Here is an 18,480-nt window from a genome sequence, read left to right on the forward strand (position 1 = left end):
TTCAACCCTCGACCAGTACGGTCGGAAAAACGTCAGCAACAACAGGCTCTCCATAGACATCGTGATGTGTTTCGACTGTCCAGATATTTAAAGGCTATATAAGATGCATTCTAATAGTTTACTGGCAACACATTGCTTTGTGTGTACCCTGCTAACACACACATTAAAGTGTACCAATCTATTAAAAGACTTGGAATAAAATGAATCCGTGTAAACTGTCATTTCCCCACTTCTTACTTCTCCTACTACAAGTACTTCTTGTCTTTACTTCTCCCAAAACAAAAGGGAATCAGATGGAGCCCGTCCTAATCAAATCTCTGTCTTCGCAGCATAATAAGCCAATCAACGTGTGCTCTCAACACAAATTTTTCTGTAGCACCGTACTTGCGCGGGTTGATTCACAGCGATCAAAGCGTGAATTTACTCCTCGATGACAGCCGACGCACACAATGTGTGGCGCTTAAGGTTGAGCCTTGGAAACAAGAGGACAGGACTTTTGAGATGGCTTTGTCATCATCAGTCTGCTTCTACGGCGAAGTGCAAATTCGCTGTTTGTGCTGAGCCTCTATCATTCAACGTGCCACACAAGGATAAGAGAGGGACAGGCAGGTAAAAGTTCCACATGAAAAATTCTTGCTACTTTGATAAAAAGAAGAAAAAAAAATAGAAAAAGCTCCATCACTCGCCTTCAAGCTTATCAATCCCGGATCTCCCCGTGTGCACAAACATCTGTTGTCCCCACAACACATCGCCTTTTCTCCTTCAGTACATTTTTTCCCAACCTGTTTTCATTTCTCAAGTCTGTCCGTCGTTTGCTCAGGGTATTTAGTGGGCTCAGTCAGTCTTGCCCAAGATACACACACAGACGGTTGATGTACTCCCAGTAGCTTTCCGATAAAAGAGAGTGAATTTAAAACCTCAGAGGAACCGTTGACTGCACTAAAGTGTCACTACTTCAAGAAGAAAAAAGAAAAAGAAAAAGCGGGCCCCAGATTCACAGTATTACGCTGTACAGTCCCAACATGCCGCCTGTGACATCAATTGCCAAAATCTGATGCAACCGCCCAGTTCATAAAAGCAGAATGTGCCGTTATAAATACGATGACGTTCTTTCAAAGAAGCAGCAACAAATGTGTATTGACTCAATAAACGCAGAAAAAAGAGAAATTGCAGTGGGTTGATTTGAAATACCAAACCTATGATCAATAATTGGCGAAGTTGTTGCCAAAGTCAAGTGAAAAATGTCTCACAGTGTAGCCAATATTTGCTACGTTTTTCAGTGAAATTACTGTTCATACTAAGTCCATACTTCTCTAACACATTTTTGTTTTACACAGGCTCCATCTTAGTGACAACATGTTCAAAAGGCTCAGATGACAGAATTGTATGTAAAGTATTCAAACCTTAACGGTGATCTCCAAGAATCCTCAAACTGAAAGACAAATGTTTTTCACAATTGCCTCCCAATATAGGCGGAATGAAGCACACTGCATTTATTTGTTTAAAGCTGCTGTCGGTAGGATTTGCAAATATAACTTTTTTTCATATTTGCTGAAACTGGCGCTACATGCTGGTAGTAATATGTGAGACAGATCGTCTGTGACAGACTCTGGGTCATTCTCGTCCCCCTACTGCCTTTAATGCCATTTGCCAGAATCCACTGCGCCCGAGCAAAAATGTCCAATCACAGCCAGGGGGCGTCTCTCCGCTCTGTCAATCATCCGGGTACGAGCTGGGCAGCGCTGCAGAACCTGTGCACAGCCTCACTCGCTCGGTCACGACCGAGCTCACGTCTTCACAACGAGGAGCTCGCAGCAGAAGCGGAGTTAGTTTGAAAACACCGCGGCAGAGAAACGCCAAGCATCGAAAAAACTGCCAGGCTCCTTTGCCAGAAACTGCATATACGACAAAGACCGCGAGCAAGAACGAGCTGAAAAGAAGGAAGCAGATCGAGCAGATGTAAACATCGGAGTGGCTCCACAGAAGCAAGGACACCGACAGGGTTCACAAACGATGCGTTCTGCTTGACCGACAATTATCTCTGTTTCATTTATCTTTTATTTTCCATGTTATTGTCACACTCTGTGACCGTGTGCTCCTGTGCTGTTGTGATCAGGCTGCTAGTTGCCAGGTCCACAGTGCTACAGCTTGTGGTTAGCGGTGTTTGTAGCATAATAGCTGAAAATATGTTTGTGTCCAAGCGGTCTAATCTGTGTTTGAGAGTTTTCCAGACATGTCGTTGTCTGTGCTCTCGCGACCCAATGCTCTCCCATCTGTGTCGTACTGTTTAGTTAGCTTCACTATTTTATCACCAACGTAGCATCCCGTGCTATGCTAAATGCTAAGTATGTGTCGCTATTCATGTTGCTTTTCTCCACAGATGCTGACTTTGCTTTGCTTGATAGTCTATCAATGTGGACAGTAGTCCGTGTTAGCCTCGGGTTAGCTTCTTACCGGTGGGAGCGTCATGTTACGTACTTTGCCTGGCTTCGGTTGCCATGGTAGCGTGCGCGAGCACGGCGGGATGGGAGGAGCTGTGGAGGAGGAACCGAAGTGCAGCGGAGGGGGAGGGAGCAGGAGTCGTTGGGTTTTGAATTCTGAGACTATGTCCACACTTCTCTCAATCCTACCGACAGCAGCTTTAACTACATAAATATATTCTTTAAATGATAAGAGTTAGTTAGGTTTAAGATCCAATGCAAATGTGGCATCTTGCAAAATGTGATTATTTGCTGTCGCTGCGCGTGAGATTAGAGGATCAATACCGCATGTCCGAGCACTAAATATGAAGCTGGAGCCAGGCGGACATTAGCGTACAGTAGCTTTACATGAACTGGAAGCCAGAGGAGAGAGCTTGGCTCTGTCCAAATTTCCTTCAGAGAAATCGCCTGCCAGTGCCTTTAAAGATGAATAACTGCTACATTGACCTGGGAAGCCTGGCAACTTAAAATCCCTCATGGCGTATCTTACATTTCTTTTTTATGTAGGAATTAAAAAAACGTGATAAAAGCCATGTTAATCAGTGAGCTGGCAGGTGATGGAACAGCGAGTCTTTTTGCTCAGTAGACAGCTCATAAACATGTGAGTGGTATCTCTTCTTCTCATCCAACTTTTGGAACAAAAAATGGCAAATGAACCCATCAACCTCCCACGAAGGTTTAACGTGGCTCTCAATTAACAGCCATCATTGATAAGAGGCACTCGTCAGGTCTATGCAAACATTGGGTCTATTAGGCGTCTGAACAAACGATGAAAGCTGCTGTTAGTCTGGTGAGGACAGTCTCACGGAAGCTAATGGCCATGCACTGCTGTACAGTAGATAAGATAATGTGCAAGCACATGATTGGCTATGAATAAGTCCTTCAGCAGTGCATAGTCGTTACTGTACCTCCGCGAATAACAGGCTCTCCACTGCTGACGAATTTAAATAAGTCATGAGATCAAGAGAAACTGCTCTCTGTTAAATGTGCCATTTAAATGCAAAGACTCATTCTGCCTCCTCTAGTTAGTTTTTTTTCTTCTCGTCTCTGGGCCCTGAATCACCAAGGCCTGCAGCATTCAGGAAAAAACCCGGATAGCGTGGGGGACAGGCAAAGGGGGTGGAGGCAAGACACCGTAAAAAATGTTTGAAGTTCTGCTTAGCAAATGAGCATCATGTTTAAAAACCCCACGAGGGACATTTGAAGGGAGGAGAACCTCGCAAGTTTGGTTTGATTTACTTCCACTTTGCAGAGCTTTGTGCATTTCATGGCTCAAAGGTGATTTATGCTGGACTAACAATGACTGCGTTTCTGTGAGCCGCGTGAAATTTGCATTCAGTCTCTGTCTGAAGTGGCAGGTTTGAGTGCCTTGAAGAAATCTAAAAGCAGACAATGTCACTTTGCCCCGGGTGATGATGCTTCTGCTGCGAAAGGGTCGATATTCTCCTCGACACCAAAATCTGTTTTCGCTCACGTTGGCTTATAAAGTTCCCATGGAGCAGTTGGGCACGTTGCAATTCACAAAATATGACTGGACTTTCTCACACTGAAAATGATCGTTCAAACAAAATGAGGTAATTAAACAAACTAGTGTTAACCGCTGTGTAATTCATTAAAGGCTGTGTTAAGTTAACCGTCAGCCAAACAAAGCAAACCACAAATGCATGAGCCGCCTCAGCCACAGCTGCAGCCGCTGGGTGAGCGGGACCGATTACAATAACTCGGGTCCCGTTGTTTCCCGAGCACCAGCGTGTGCCCGGTGCTTTCATCTCATTCAGTGTCTCGACCACAAGTTTTCTAGATGCTGCTCCCCATCGTGATATCGACTTGAATTAAGATCGGTCTCTCTCTTTTTTCTTTTTTGACGAGTCCACTGAGATTCAATTCAATTTAATTTAATTTAACTCTGATGAAATCTCCTTCGACAGCCTCTGAATCTGCTTTGTTTGATCTCGCGCAAGACCTGTTCAATTTAAACCATCAGCAGAGCAGCAGCAGCAACTGTCCACCCTTCACAGCAATCATGTCTGCTCTCACACAGAGGTCCAGACGCTGAGCCATGGCGCCTCACACCACGCATTACAATGCCGATAAGCAGGCTGAAAAATTGGAGAAGAAACACTATCATGGAAAGGGGGAGAAGGAAACAAACTGCGAAGCTGAAGGGCGTAACATGTTCCTTTTTAGCTGCAATGTTTCATGTCATTGGTATTCCACTGGCTGGTGGGCGCAAATCAATACTATCGAGCTGCTGGTGCCCAATAAACTCAGTTGTTGTCTCAATTTCAGTCTCTTTAACACCTCAGAAAGAATTTAAAGCCCCTGGGAAAAATTTACGGCAAAATGTATATTTGCAGTGCTACCTCACGGGTCCTCTTGGAAAACTCTGACCTTGAATATTGCTCCAGCGTTGCAGGATGAACCAGCAGGCTGGACGGAGTTGTTATTCCTCACCGATGTGTGGAGACATAAATCACGGGTAAAAGTCATATTTCTGCTCTTAACAAAGACTGCATGTTTGCTTACAACTTTACAGCAAATCAATTACACTTCCTGAATTCCGCATCGATCCAGAGTTAGATATAGAAACACACGTGCAATCTGAGACCAGACGTTCGGACCCCTCAGTCCACTCGGCTCAACGGGCAAGGTTTTAATTCATTGAAAAGTCTCACTACATTCAATGCAACCAGGTGCACAGGTGAGAATGTATCTCCTTTTTCATATCAGCTGATATTGGTAAATGTGAATTATGGCACTATATGTACATTAAAATGTACATTCAATTTCCTCCAACGAACTGAAGTTGTATGCATGATGTTGGAAGCATTGATTGTTAATTTGTGCCTCTGTCCTTTTTGGAGTACCTCTAATAATTTTATTTTGAAGTGATTATTTACATAGATTCTATCATACTATTAAGTCTTGCTTCAGAAATGTAATTACTGTATGTCCGCTATTGTTCCAAGAATTATGGAACATATGAACTTAAATTAAACAAAGGTAGGAGTTAACATTTACTGTGCTAAGTCTTGACACACAGGACGAAAGTTAACAACCAGTTTTAAGTTTACACCACATGTCAAAGGGACAGAGGACGATTGGAGATAATGCCAATGTAGCCATGACCACTGATCCTTAACACAGCCTATGGTTTCTGTATGACCCCCATAGGAGGGCCCACTTCACATTTCTCCGATGATGGGATCTCATACGTCAAATCCTCATCTCGTATCCAGCAGCATCCGAGAGAAACGCTCAAGTCATTCGAGCATGTGCTCATCCCGCCGGAAATCGACCTTCCCTAATGGACAAAAACAAAAAGGATGAAAAGCGGACGTTGTGGCATCGCCGGCCCGCAAGGACCACCAGGAAGTGTAATCAGCAATGACCCATGCTAGACTCCACCGATCCCAGGGAGTTGCTTAACATACCCAGCCCGCCTCGGGGGAGCTGTGCCTGCGACGGCGGAACAAGCACTTGATAACGCAGAATAAATTATGAAATCCCCCTACGTGTGTCGGCTCCTTGCATCGCCACAGTTTGCCCGATCCAGCAGCCGACACCCCGGCGCCATTCACACTCGGATGTGTCCCCCTCAGACATGCGCTCGCACAAGCAATTCCCGAGATAAACAGACCGTTTTGCGATGAGCGTGTATGACAAATGTCAGTGCAGATTGGAGGTGGGCCACTGGCGCCGATGTATCAGGAACTTTAACAGAAAAGCGGCATGGGACTGAATGTGGGTAAAATCAAGCTGTCAGTAGGCTGACGGCTGGAACGGGGTCCAAGGTAATAAGATTGTTTGGCATAAATCACTGAGGAAAACCAGCAGACGCAGACTGTAAATCCATTTGGACATCCATTAACATTCAGCCTGAGTGGATGTAAAGCCTGATCACACTCTTCCTGATGTTGTGCATCGGTTTGGGCTAATTTGGTTATCAGCAATAATTTATAATTATCAAAGATAATTATGAAATTTGAAAATCAATAGAGCTTATTAATCAATGTTAATAGCAACGGGGCACCACCCGGAAACCGGGACCAATAACCAAATCGTTAATTCAGTCTCAAGAATTAAATGTGTTCACTCAAAATGTTCATATCTGGTAGATATGAGCATTTATGGCGGTCGACTCGGCTGAAAGACTGTGGGTTCAGATCTTTCCTTCTGCAGGGATCAATCGACAGAGCATTCCGTCGTGGCAGCTCTTGTCTCTGTACCGGTGCTGTGTGTGTTTCCAAACAGACATAGAGGAAGAAAAAAAGGCGGATTCCGGGTCGTCGAGCGAAGTCGGGAATCCTGGGGCCTGGTTCAGCTGCGTGCACGGTCACTTCTTCTTGTTTCTAGAGTAATGGTCGCGGTGCACGAAGTCTAAGTTAGGGGTGGTTGCCTCCTTTGTAGGTCAGAGTAACCCACCTGATCAAAACTGGTTTCTTACCTGGAGAGCGATGAGCGGTGGGCATCGCATTGTTTTATAGAGTGTGCGACGTCGCGCGACCCCTCGCGGTGCCGTGCGGGTCTCCGCCAATGAGGGATGCGAGTTGGGCTGTGTCCAAACCACGCCCTCAGGTGGGAGATGCAGGGTCGCCACAGGTTGCTGCGCGGTTCCAGGGGTCTTAGCGTCCCTTTCTTCAGAAGACCATGCGGTCAGGCTTCTGAGATAACATGTAGGCCGAAGTTGTCATATAACCATGGTGCTCGTACACAACACTGAAGAAGCATGAGGACGAGGCTGCTGTGATTACCCGTGAGAGTGGGGAAAATTTCACCCCGGCGCTGCAATGTGCATGTGTAATCACCATAGGGTGATCGTGTTTGCAGCGTTTCTTACATCATGTTCTAAACTTTCTTCTGTAAATCCGGAGAGGAGGAGACATACAAGCTCAGATATGGGTGGAATAATAATAGTGTGTAGTCTGAAAGGATGAGGTGGCATCATCTGATAATCGATGCATGTTTCAGTCCTATTCCAAGCACAAATAATTGCTTCTCAATTATGAACTTGTAAGCTACAGGTTTTTTTCTTTTGCCTTTAGGAAACAGCTGAAAATGCATTTGTCATATAACAACATGTTGGCAATGAGTTGTGAATGAACAAGTCTTGTAGACGCGGAAAACAAAATCAGCATTCTTGCTGCGTTGTGTTTCTTTCCGGCTACCTGACGCTCGTGAGTCCAGGGAAATATTTTGCCTTTTGAGCAGCTAAACGCTCCACTGTGTTCCCCGGCTATTCTCTTACCTTTGTGTGTCGGCCGTTTGGTGCCGGGAAGGTTTAAAGAGTCTCCTTTGGGAAGGAAGGAAAATGGCCACATGTGGGAGCAAAACAAGGTGTAAACACAACACTGGTTGACAGTATTATATGGCTGTTTCAGTGAACATCCCGCAGACGCACACCAACATTAGTATTCATTAGGAGCCGTGTTTTGGCCAATGTTTGCTCTCTGTTCGGCTCTGTGTTTGTCTCCAGCAACACTTCTGGGGAATTGTCGGTCTCTTTAGCTGCCGAGTGCACCACTATGTGTTCACCGGCTACTGTAAGAGAAGTAGAGCCGAGGGGTGAGCTGCAGAGCTGCATGATACTTCTCATCGCGCAGCCATTTGATCCGTGTATAAAGATATTGATGAGTGCAGATTTGAGAACCGAAAAATGAAGCCACCAACACAAGTTATTCAGCAAAAACCCCATCACCTCCAGTTTTAAATATTGGACTTAGGGCCGAGATCTATGAATAGAAGAAATGTATTCTTTGCACCAAAGGGCATCTTGGGTAACTCTTTAAAAGGAAATGGCTCCCAATAAAGATAGCAGCCAAATATATATGTGGGAGGAATATAATACAGACTGAATGCGTTCCTGTCAACGTTGTACGGTTTACACCGCGAAGCAAGACAAAGCCCCAAAACACCGTCTGTGTGTCAAACACCTCGGCACAAGGTGATGAAGTTCATCGCCTCCCTGAGGCAACATCCCCAACAGCCACAGTTTCTCTCTCCAGTAGCTGCATGGCCAGGCAAATGTGTAGTTTATCCCCCCCCCCCCCCGGCCTGTTCAGCAGCAGTCAGCGTTTGTTACTTATAAATTATGAGTGAGTCGAGAGGCGAAACGTAATCACAAATGCATCTCTGGAGATCCGTGCGAGATACACTGTTGTGCCAGGTGAGGGGAGGTGGACTCCGATCCGTCTCCGCTGCGTCTGAGCGGAGTGAGCATTCTTCGAGATACAAGCTTCCAAATCTGAACCGAGGCTAATGGTCAGATACAAATCTGTACCTCTGTCAAAATCATCTCCACAGCTCTGGCAGCTCCCCATTTTAAAACCAATTACTACAATTATCCAGCCCGGACCCAGCTGAAAAGATTTATACATTTTTTTTCATGCCCCAGGTGTGGATTGGAAGCACTCCTCCGGCAAACTGACAGAATGCTGCATAAAACAGAGCCATTCAGTTTGCAGTGAGGTCGATTTAATTAGATGTGTCATTATATTATTCAAAACACTTACAAACACTCTCCTAATGAACCGTCGGAAAAAGCAGCACGGCACATAAAAGCTGCGGCAAGCCCGCTTTACAGGAGACCGGAGGGTTATTGTGTCTGAGTTGAGTTTGGGTTCCCAAACAGCATTGTTTATACGTCTATTTCTAGACTAGCTGGTAAATGTCTCCCGACAGTGCTTCCTGTGGCTTGTTTGCTTTTACACAATATTCATGTCCAAATGCTTCTTTCAGGAACCTGCAGAACAACTACAGCACCTTGACTCGCTGGCCATCATGGTGGCTCATTGGAGAGTAAACCTTCAAGTGAAAATGACATTGTGATGATGGTGAGTGTTTGTCCAGCTGTAGATGCCGTGAAAGTGACAAGAAAGTCATTTGTTTCGATAAATCACCCGTCAAACCAGCTTCACGTGTCACACGGCGGCTTCTCCTCATAAGAAGCTAGTTTGGGTTTTCACGGTGTTTACCACTTCCACTTCTGATGTCCTCCAGAGTAAGACTGAAACATTTATCACATATTTTTTTGTCAGTGTGAAAATTATTATAGCTTTGATTTACTTTATTTGTGAAGCATCTTTCATTCAAGACCTGCAGCTGCCACCTAGTGGAAGGAAAAGGTAAAGTAACAATTAACCAGCTCCCTATAATGCTACAGTCTGAATTTTAATCAGCTGGATATATCGTGTACTGCAGGGAGATTTTAGAAATGTTTAATGGAAAAATTTTGAAACCCCCCAACCCTATTAACATTGAAACCCCATTTTTGAGGCACAGGTAAGTTTGTATGGTATATTTTCGCAAACTTCCGTCAGTCTCTAATCAACTAGTTTTGAGAGAGAAATTCAAACCGGACTTTCACACCGCCACACAGGCAGACAACCGCCGCGCCAAGTCGCCGTTCTTGTCTGATACGTAGCTTCAGAAAGCCACCATCAAAAGGACTGACCCGGGTGCCTCGCAGCCTTGCCTGTTGCCACGGTGATGGACATCCTCGGACAGTGACACGTGACCATGTGACAGGCTTAGGAGTTACGACTGCTCCGGCAAGATGTCGAAACAGTCAGGCGTCTGGACATGTTGGTTTTCCTGTCGCACGCCCTGAACAGATCGACTTGTATAGTAGGAGGCCTCATGTCAAAGCTCCACGGAGGCTAGACAACTGATTTTGTTTTAGTGAGCTGCGGCTGTAATCCAATGTGATTACTAGACATTTTGGTGTTGTTTTCATTTGTTTTAAACAGAAGCCAATTCATTTTGTGAGTTACGGCTCCAAACAAGGTCTTTCATTCGTTATGTTGGCGAAGGTCTAGGAAGGAGAAAATCGAAAATACAGGCAGACAGGCTGAGATTCCTCGGCTTCAGCTGTGCTGAATTTTGGTTTTAGTGATTAATGTTTCATTGAATTTGATCAGATTTCTTTCTGGTATATTTCATTGAAAAACTTTTAAATCCGTTTCATACATGTTTTTTTTACTGTCTTATTTATCTTTAATATCTCATATTCATGCATTTTATGTCTACAAATTAGATGCTGAACTGCCTTGCTCCTGAAATGTGCGGGACAAGTGGACCTGAGCCTCCAGTGCTCACTAGCGCGCCCATTTGTAATGTTTGGTAACGGATCCTTCCAAATCCCACCTTGTGATACATGTGAACCCCTGCGACGCCGCGTTCCTCTGCCCGACGCTCACTTGAACACTGGCACTTGGCAGAAACAGTAAATGGTAAATGGACTGTATTTATACAGCATTTCTCTAGTCTTAATGACCACTGGAATCAATTTACAGTACGATTCACATTCAATCATTCACACAGCGCTGATATTTACTGCGCTTTTTCTGTCACATTCTCGCAGCCGTCAGAGGCAATCTTAGGGTTAGGTGTCCTGCCCAAGGACACTTCCAGTATTTCCTCTAGGATTTTTTTCTGCAGCGGGGGCCAGCCAATCAGAGTGGCGCAAATAGTCAAGAGCACAGATGTTCATTTCCACCTGTTACTTTTCACACGTGAAGCATGTGGTACAACTGGTCTGGAGTGAGCTGCTCCACTGCAGCACGAGTGCTTTACACACCAGGGTCAACTACAGCCGTACGCAGTCACTGACTGTTGGTGCAGATCAGGTAGCCTACCTCGGAGAAGGTCCGGGGTCGGGTGTGGCCAGTTGTAGGTCCTGATTAGCTGCCAGTCAAAGTCATCATCTTGGCCCTGTCGGTATTCACACAGGCCGGGGTCTGAGTCCTCGTCAAAAGTACAGCCAGCTAACCCAAAGAAGAAAAGAAATATGTTATTAGAAATTGAAACAGGAGAAAGCCTAAAGCTATTATTAAACTTCATGTGGTACATTCTACCAGGAGAAAAGTGGGTGGAGTGAATGCATCATGTCATCCCTATCAGAAAAAGGATAGGTCAGTTACATCAGCACAGGCTCACTGTTAACACATCAACTCCTAAAGAAGCTTTGCAGACATAAACCAAATTGCAGCTCAAGGTTGGCACAGGGTGGTCACCACGGATTGCTCATCTCTTCTGTTCCCTCAAAAATCCACCACCATTTGGTGCAATTAGCCCTGTGGTGTGAATATGACACAGGTCACCCAGATAATCAGGAAAAAATGGGCAGCAATGCTGGAGCAGAGAGGGGGGGGGGGGGGGGGGGGACGGACAACAACAGCCTGGCTCTCAGTGAAGGTGACCCAACCCCTCTCTGGCCTCTAATGGTTCCATCCACCATTCGTCCATTAACACACCAACCGAAGGCTTTTACGGACACCAGCGTGGTCGTCAAACTGGGGGTGGTGGGTGGCCGGTTTAATTGGCCGGAAAACACCGGCAGAAAAACCTTGAGCTTAACAGTTAAGACTGTTCTTCAGCCACAGAGCGATGTTTCACCCCAGCGCTTGGGACGTTTCAGAGCTACAATCTGCAGAATCCAGCAATGTTTTTGTCCGTCAAACGACAGAATTTTTTTTTTTTTTAAATCCCCGTCACATTTTCCCAGAGCCCCCTTCAAGCTGCTCGTCTTGTCAAAAACCACAAGACAATGATTCCACTGACATATAAGAACGGAGAAAAAGAGAGACTTTTCAAGGCTGGGAATCTGCAGCAAGCGAACGTTTGCTTGAAAACTGATTCAGGAATTTATACGTGAATGAGGTGGGTTTGATTTCCCAGATTTGAGCTTCAGTTCTGGGGTTATGATAACGCTGGTTTTATGATCTGGAGAGTTGTACATGACATTTGGACAAGTCAAACACGGTCTCAGCCGATAAGAGCCGATTGCTGCAATGCAATAATTTCTGGAGAGAGCAGATGAGAAATGTTCAGTTCCACCTGAGGCTGTTCTGCTCATAAAAGTCAATATGTCTGCTCTCTGAAGGTCTGTGGATCTAATTAATTTAGGAATGATTGAGAAATAGGAGTGCTCCATTGCTGCAAGGAGACTCAGGTTTTAAAAAAAAAAAATGTAGTAAAAGTACAAGATGGTCAAATGTACGAAGGGGCTGTTACCACGTTCCAAGCTCTGAGAAAACCTACTTTGTCGAGTACAATTATTCAGAATTGATATGTCCGATGGCTAAAGACACAAAAATAAAACCGATGTTTTAATAAACCATAGTTTTCCTTTAATAGCTTTAGCACAAATGTTATTTTTTTGCCTTTTGCAGCCGATCCACCGAGCGGCAAAAGGGAGAAATAATGTGTTGCTCCAGAACCAAATGAGTCTCCCTGGGGGTCAAACGAAAGTGTGATTTGTACAGATCCACCCGCCCAGAGACGAGCGAGGGGCCTGGTGCCAGAGGGCGGACTGAGGAATAATGGTGCGAGATGCGGGGGGGAGCTGCTCATTTATAAGACATACAGTGCAGCGCTGGACTGTCACCGATCCGTTGAACTAGCCATTGCTCAGTCTGGCCCCGGCTCGGGAGACGGGCCTAACGGTCTTCCATCTAACTCCGAACGCCCTGAGCCCTCTGCAGTCCCAGGACCCTCTTCACTAACACATCGTATTAAAGCTTGGCAGCGGTGCTGCTGCTGTTGTTAAAGAGCTTCTCTGACTCAACGCCAGTTTATGCTTAATAGTATCCCATTTGGCCTATGTTGCTTTTTTTGTTTTGCTCAGAAGCTCCATCTGTTTTCCTTTGTTAACGTGTAACTTCTGAGTCTGAAGAAATATTGCTTGTTACAATAATAAGAAGGCTAATTTTGGACCGCGACTTCCGCTCCTCCTGCTGACAAACAAATATCACCAGCCCACCACCAGTGAGCGCCCGCCTCCCACCGCCGCCACCGCCCCGTCCCGCTTCCCCTCTGCCGGCAGCCAAGCAAGCGTTTCCGGGTGTGTAAGCAGATCAGAGTTTTTAATTGCCTCCTGTGTGAGCGCCTCCGTGTTGTGCTGCGCCGTGCCCTTGCTATCTGAGGATGAGAGGGCTGAGTGGTGGAGCGAGGCCCACGGTGAAGGCCTGCCTTTCATCGAGAGCCCTCCAGCGCCAGGAAGAAATGTCACCATCAGACACGTTCCAATGATTCCCCTCATTAGGACTCATCCTTCGCAGCCTCCTTTGCTCCTTGCGCACACACATTCCTCTCAGTGCCCAAATGAGCTTCTTTGGCAGCGGGAGGGCAAAGCCCATGTAATTAGAAAAGCTGCATGCATTCTGTGCGCGCGTGTGCACGCCTGCGTGCGTTTCTCCGAGTGTGTGTGTGTGTGTGTGTGTGTGTGTGTGTGTGTGGTAAGTTGAGGACATTTGCTGTTTAGATGTTTACTTAAAAATGAATACAATTATAATGAATCTGTCAATGTCACACAGGCTAAAGCCGTAACGACATTGAGAATGAATTATTTGTGATCATCACAGCAACGGGGCGTTTGGCCAACGCGGGACCTAGATTGCTTGGATAATAGCTCGAACGAGAGAAAGCAGTTTTTAGAATGCTAATTGCTTATTGGGGGGGGGGGGGGCGAGAGCGCAGCACCGCGCAGAGCGGTTCCCCCGGAGCAACGTGCTGCCGAGCAGGAGCAGAGCTGCGATAACACCGGGAGAAGTGGACGACGAGGCCCGAATATAACTTTAGTGAGCTACTGTCACAGCTGAAGGGTCTCTCAGAAGGAAAACAAAGAGGGAGAAATAAATAAGTGTGCAAGAACGAGGCGCCCTCCTCTTTGAAAGCTAGGAAAGGTAATTTGCCAGACAAGACCCGAGCTTGTCGAAGGCACCATGAGCAGAATGTATTATCTTTGTTCGGCTTGTGCTCTTGTCTCAACCTCAATACGTTCTCGTCCAGAAGTCATTTCTTGAGACTTCCTTGTTTCTGTCAGAACGATGTGGAACGATTTCATTTTCAAGTGAAATTTCCATCTGTCCTAAATCAGTTGCAGAGTTGCATCAAATTCCACAGTATCAATAAAGTGTTTTTCCTGCTAATCTTACATAATTTCATAGAAATCCTCTGTGTGGTGTGGGGAGACTTATAGCAAAGTCGGCATGAGGCAGCAGGGAATCTCATTAACGCAGCTCTGTGTGACGGTCTAAACACTGCTTCAGAGGTTTCCCCATGATATGTCTGAGGGGAAAATCCAACATTAGTCATTTTATTTTCACTTTCTCGAGAGTAAAATGTCCAAATATGAGGCTGGTATCACTCACATTGTTCTTACTGTCTCTCAGTACTTTCTGTCTTTGATACCCTGTTTGTGGTTCATAGGCCATCGGCTCCTAAAGTAAAATTACATGTTAAGCAAATTCCTCAAACAGCTGTTTGCTGTTTCACTTCATTTAAAAAGTGCATCAGGCAATATGCATGTATCATCAGTAGCTTTACCGCACATTAACCTTTACCATCATAGATTTTTATACTCCTGCATTTCTGCGGCCACATCAGTGGAGGTGAATCAAGTTTTGATGATTACATTTTCTTTGGGGCATTTTCTTTGTAATTATATCGAATTCTACTCTTTCTGGAGGGAGATATTGAAGTTAATGCCAAATGCAATTTTTTAAATGATAGAAGCTCCGTAAATAAATTTCCATTCATCTTTTGCATTTGGCTTGGACCTTAAAACCTTGAGCAAAACTAAAGGTGGTAAAATACCACTACAGGTACGTATTTTCAGAGATGGATGCCTTCTCTAAGCAAGTCCTTGGTTTCATACCTCAGTGTCAATAAACGGTGCTACTGTAATGAAATCCTATTAGCCGTGTTGGTGCGGGATCAAAGTCAGAAAGTAGCGGGAAGAGCATAACTCCGCCGCACAAAGTGGCTCAGCCGGAGGAGGCCCTGGGGGGAGATTAATGTGAGGAGGTGCTGACCGGCCTTAAGTGCTTGTGACGGACCCCGGGTACTACTGTCCAACCCAGCTCGCTTCTACAGCGAGCACCGCGGCCCTGACTAATAGCCAGCGCAGCGGACGCGTCATAAATACGTTGTGATGGAGAGGGAGGAAAACACCAGCCTCTTACATTGCATTCATCATGGAGAGGGAGAAATAAATTGGAGGGGGCGAGGGGGCGGCCATGGGCGGGGTGGAGGGCCCTCGAACAGGAGGAGGAGAGGGAAAGTGCACGGCTAAAGAGGGGCGGGGATAATGAGAACATATCACAGATAGTGTAGGGCATGTACAACAAGAGGATTCTGGGGAAAACAAGTTGTTGTTTTTTTTACTCTTTTTGTCCCGAAAGGCTTTACAGTATAAAACACGAGAGGTAATCAAAGGAGTCTGGGAGGAGGACGGGATTCTATTGATCACGCTGTTCCAGTGCAGTTCTCAGACGGGCTTAAATCATCCATGCACAGATTTAACAAGGACACTCATTTGCAATTACTCGTACGGGGATAACAATGATTACAATGCGCAGGGCGGGCGCTGATCAAATGACTGGCTGCCAGTCTGAGGGATTGCCCTTCACTGCTCGTGTTGAGAAAACATGAACCCCAAACGCTACCGCATTAAAAAGCTACCCTTGGACTTCCTCTCTCCGGTCGGAGTTGATCACTGCTCTTTTTACCTCCACCAAGTAGGTTATGTTTTTCTCTCTTTTTTTTGTTGGTTTCTCTGTTGGTGAGGGAGAAAGAATCCGTTGAGTTCAACCATGGATCAGGTGAAAAGGGCAGATCCAGGAAAAATCAGGCACGTTAAAAGGACTGACGAGTGGGTGCAATTTGGTGTGGCTCGAGTGAATATAAGGGGACTGTTGTGCTGGGGTATGCCCCTCCACTGAATGCCATGTCTAGTTTTCTTACGTTTAAAGGAAACTGTCTTTTTCCTCCCTTGAGCTGAATCTCTGGAGTACCTCTTCTCTTCTCTTTGCATACGAGATGCTACTTTTCATTCCGACTCGGGCTCAGTGCCCCGCTCTTGTCACTAATAGTCCCTTCGTTCTCCACTAAATCGGAATTGAACTTCATGTGTGCGAACCAACCGAGAAAACCACTTCCTGTGCTGAGCTCCGTCTGTTTCAGCTCATTTCTTTCCTCAGGCAAACCCCCCCCCCACTAATATCGCGTAACCGGCCGCCGCACTCTGCCGGCACTCATTTAATCAGAGCCTCTCGGATGCAGCGGCTCTGCTGGGACTTGGGGATCCAGGACGTTCTGCCCCTCCTCTTGTTTGGTTTGAGATAAAGCTCCGCTGTTGCCTGATTTGCATTTGAGCGTGTGCAGGCAATGCATCAGACCTGACAAGTTTACTTACGCAGAGGGGAGGAGGGGAGAGGAGAAGAGAGGAGGGGGGGCGCAGCTGTACAGCTCATCAATACTGAGCCGGCTGAGGACTCGCGCCGAACACCACTTCTTCTCAGAGCATTAATAACAGCCACTGCATTTCCAGCAGCCTCACCGAGGAGGCTGATGCAGGAGAATGGCGAAACAAGTACAAGTTTGGTAATTCCCTGAAAGAGAGGATGACATTCTTTGCAGGCTGTCGAAATTTGATAGATTTTTTATTTATATTGACGATACCAAACACAAGGTGCAGTAGGTCACAGAGAGACGGATATTTGGATGTCTGGCAACAGGAACTTTTTCGACGTCCTGAGAAATATTCAGTGGGATTCTTCATTTTTAATTTGAAACTGCGGTCAGACCGCAATTATACTAACGCGAAGTGAAACCCAGACACCCGAGGGCAGATGTATAAATGATGCATATGCAATGGGAAAAAAAATCATGTATACACCACATTAAAGGTGCCCCGCAGTTTTCTTGTAAGCAAACAAAAAACATGTTTATATTCAGTTTTGCACCAAAAATGCATTTTGTAAATCCCCAAGGCCAATAACAGACCTGCTGACTACATTTCTGTATTCATAAAACAATTACAAAGACACTTTTTGATCAATATTTGAAATTGTGTATTATTTACACACATTTCCTCTTCTGCCTTCCTTTTTGTTCGTACAGTGCACGTCAACTGCCACCTACTATAGTCGGCAGACAAAGACAAAAATGGGACCACAGATTTTAAGGAGCTGCAGCATTATGGCAGTTGCAGCAACTCAGCTGTTACTGTATGTACAGTACTCTCACGCACACAACTCCATCTTCCGTGTTGCATTTCAGTACTGTGAAATCCCCATGCATACTTGCATGAATACAGTGACAGTCGTCGCAATGAGCCCAACAATTGAAAGGAGAGTCTTGCAATCGAGTCAACGTCCCCGTTCGGACGTGGCATCAACAATGCGCCTCTTGCGATCCGGTCACAAGTGGACAGCTCCAGGTACGTGGGTTCACGCGTGCGTCTCGAGGGACCCCTCATGATCTTATCTCACCTACCCGCTGACATTCTCTCTGTGATAAATTGGCTCTGCTGTCCGTAGGCGCTGTTCAGAACTGGAGTTAACACGCGTCTCAGTTGATCTGATCACAAGAGGTGTGTGTGTGCACTCCCAAGATGCATTGGGGACACATTTGAGATCTTCTGATCCCTCGGACCACATTCAGAGGTGGTCTCGGGCCACACTGAAGGACCACCATTGATTTATTAATGGTGGGCCACCAAGAAACAATCAACATTGACCAGCACATATTGATTTTCTATTGTTTTTCGCATTTCAAATGGGTAAAATGGTTGAGTGACTTAACGACGCACCTTGTTATTCTCGTAAATGCGGTCTGCGCGCACACACAACGCATGTAGCAACACGACAATGTGTACTGTTCTTACAAAAGTAGAAAACACTGAAAGCTTCAGTTTACATTATTGACAAGCAAGTAGATATTAGCATGAGAAATGAACAGTGGTCCCGTGCATTAATATCCTGTAGTTTCTAACCGACCCATCACCCAGCCTCCTCCTCCTAACATAGACTATGTTGCTCTTCCTAATGCATCACCCAATTTCCTCCTCTGGTCCCACCATAATCCTTTTGTCCACTGCAAGTCACATACCGATAAATTGTAACTGGGTCATAATATGCATCTTACAAAGACGACCTATAGTCTTGGTTTTTTTTTTCAAGCTGAACTAACATTCACATTTCTGACTTAGTTTCTG

The 18,480-nt window shown here is 45.6% G+C and overlaps 1 protein-coding gene across 6 annotated transcripts in view; it reads right to left on the reverse strand.

Annotated features, from left to right (window-relative positions):
* The window catches only part of ptprua (protein tyrosine phosphatase receptor type Ua), a 170,087-nt gene that overhangs the window by 110,428 nt on the left and 41,179 nt on the right, over positions 1–18,480 (reverse strand). For all 6 annotated transcript variants that reach the window (XM_047332192.1, XM_047332191.1, XM_047332190.1 and 3 more), the window contains exon 2: positions 11,117–11,245. In XM_047332192.1, coding sequence (XP_047188148.1) covers positions 11,117–11,245 — 129 coding nt within the window. The remainder of the gene's footprint in view (positions 1–11,116; positions 11,246–18,480) is intronic.

This window comes from Scophthalmus maximus, chromosome 5 (assembly GCF_022379125.1).
Source record: "Scophthalmus maximus strain ysfricsl-2021 chromosome 5, ASM2237912v1, whole genome shotgun sequence".
Taxonomy (NCBI): Eukaryota; Metazoa; Chordata; class Actinopteri; order Pleuronectiformes; family Scophthalmidae; genus Scophthalmus; species Scophthalmus maximus.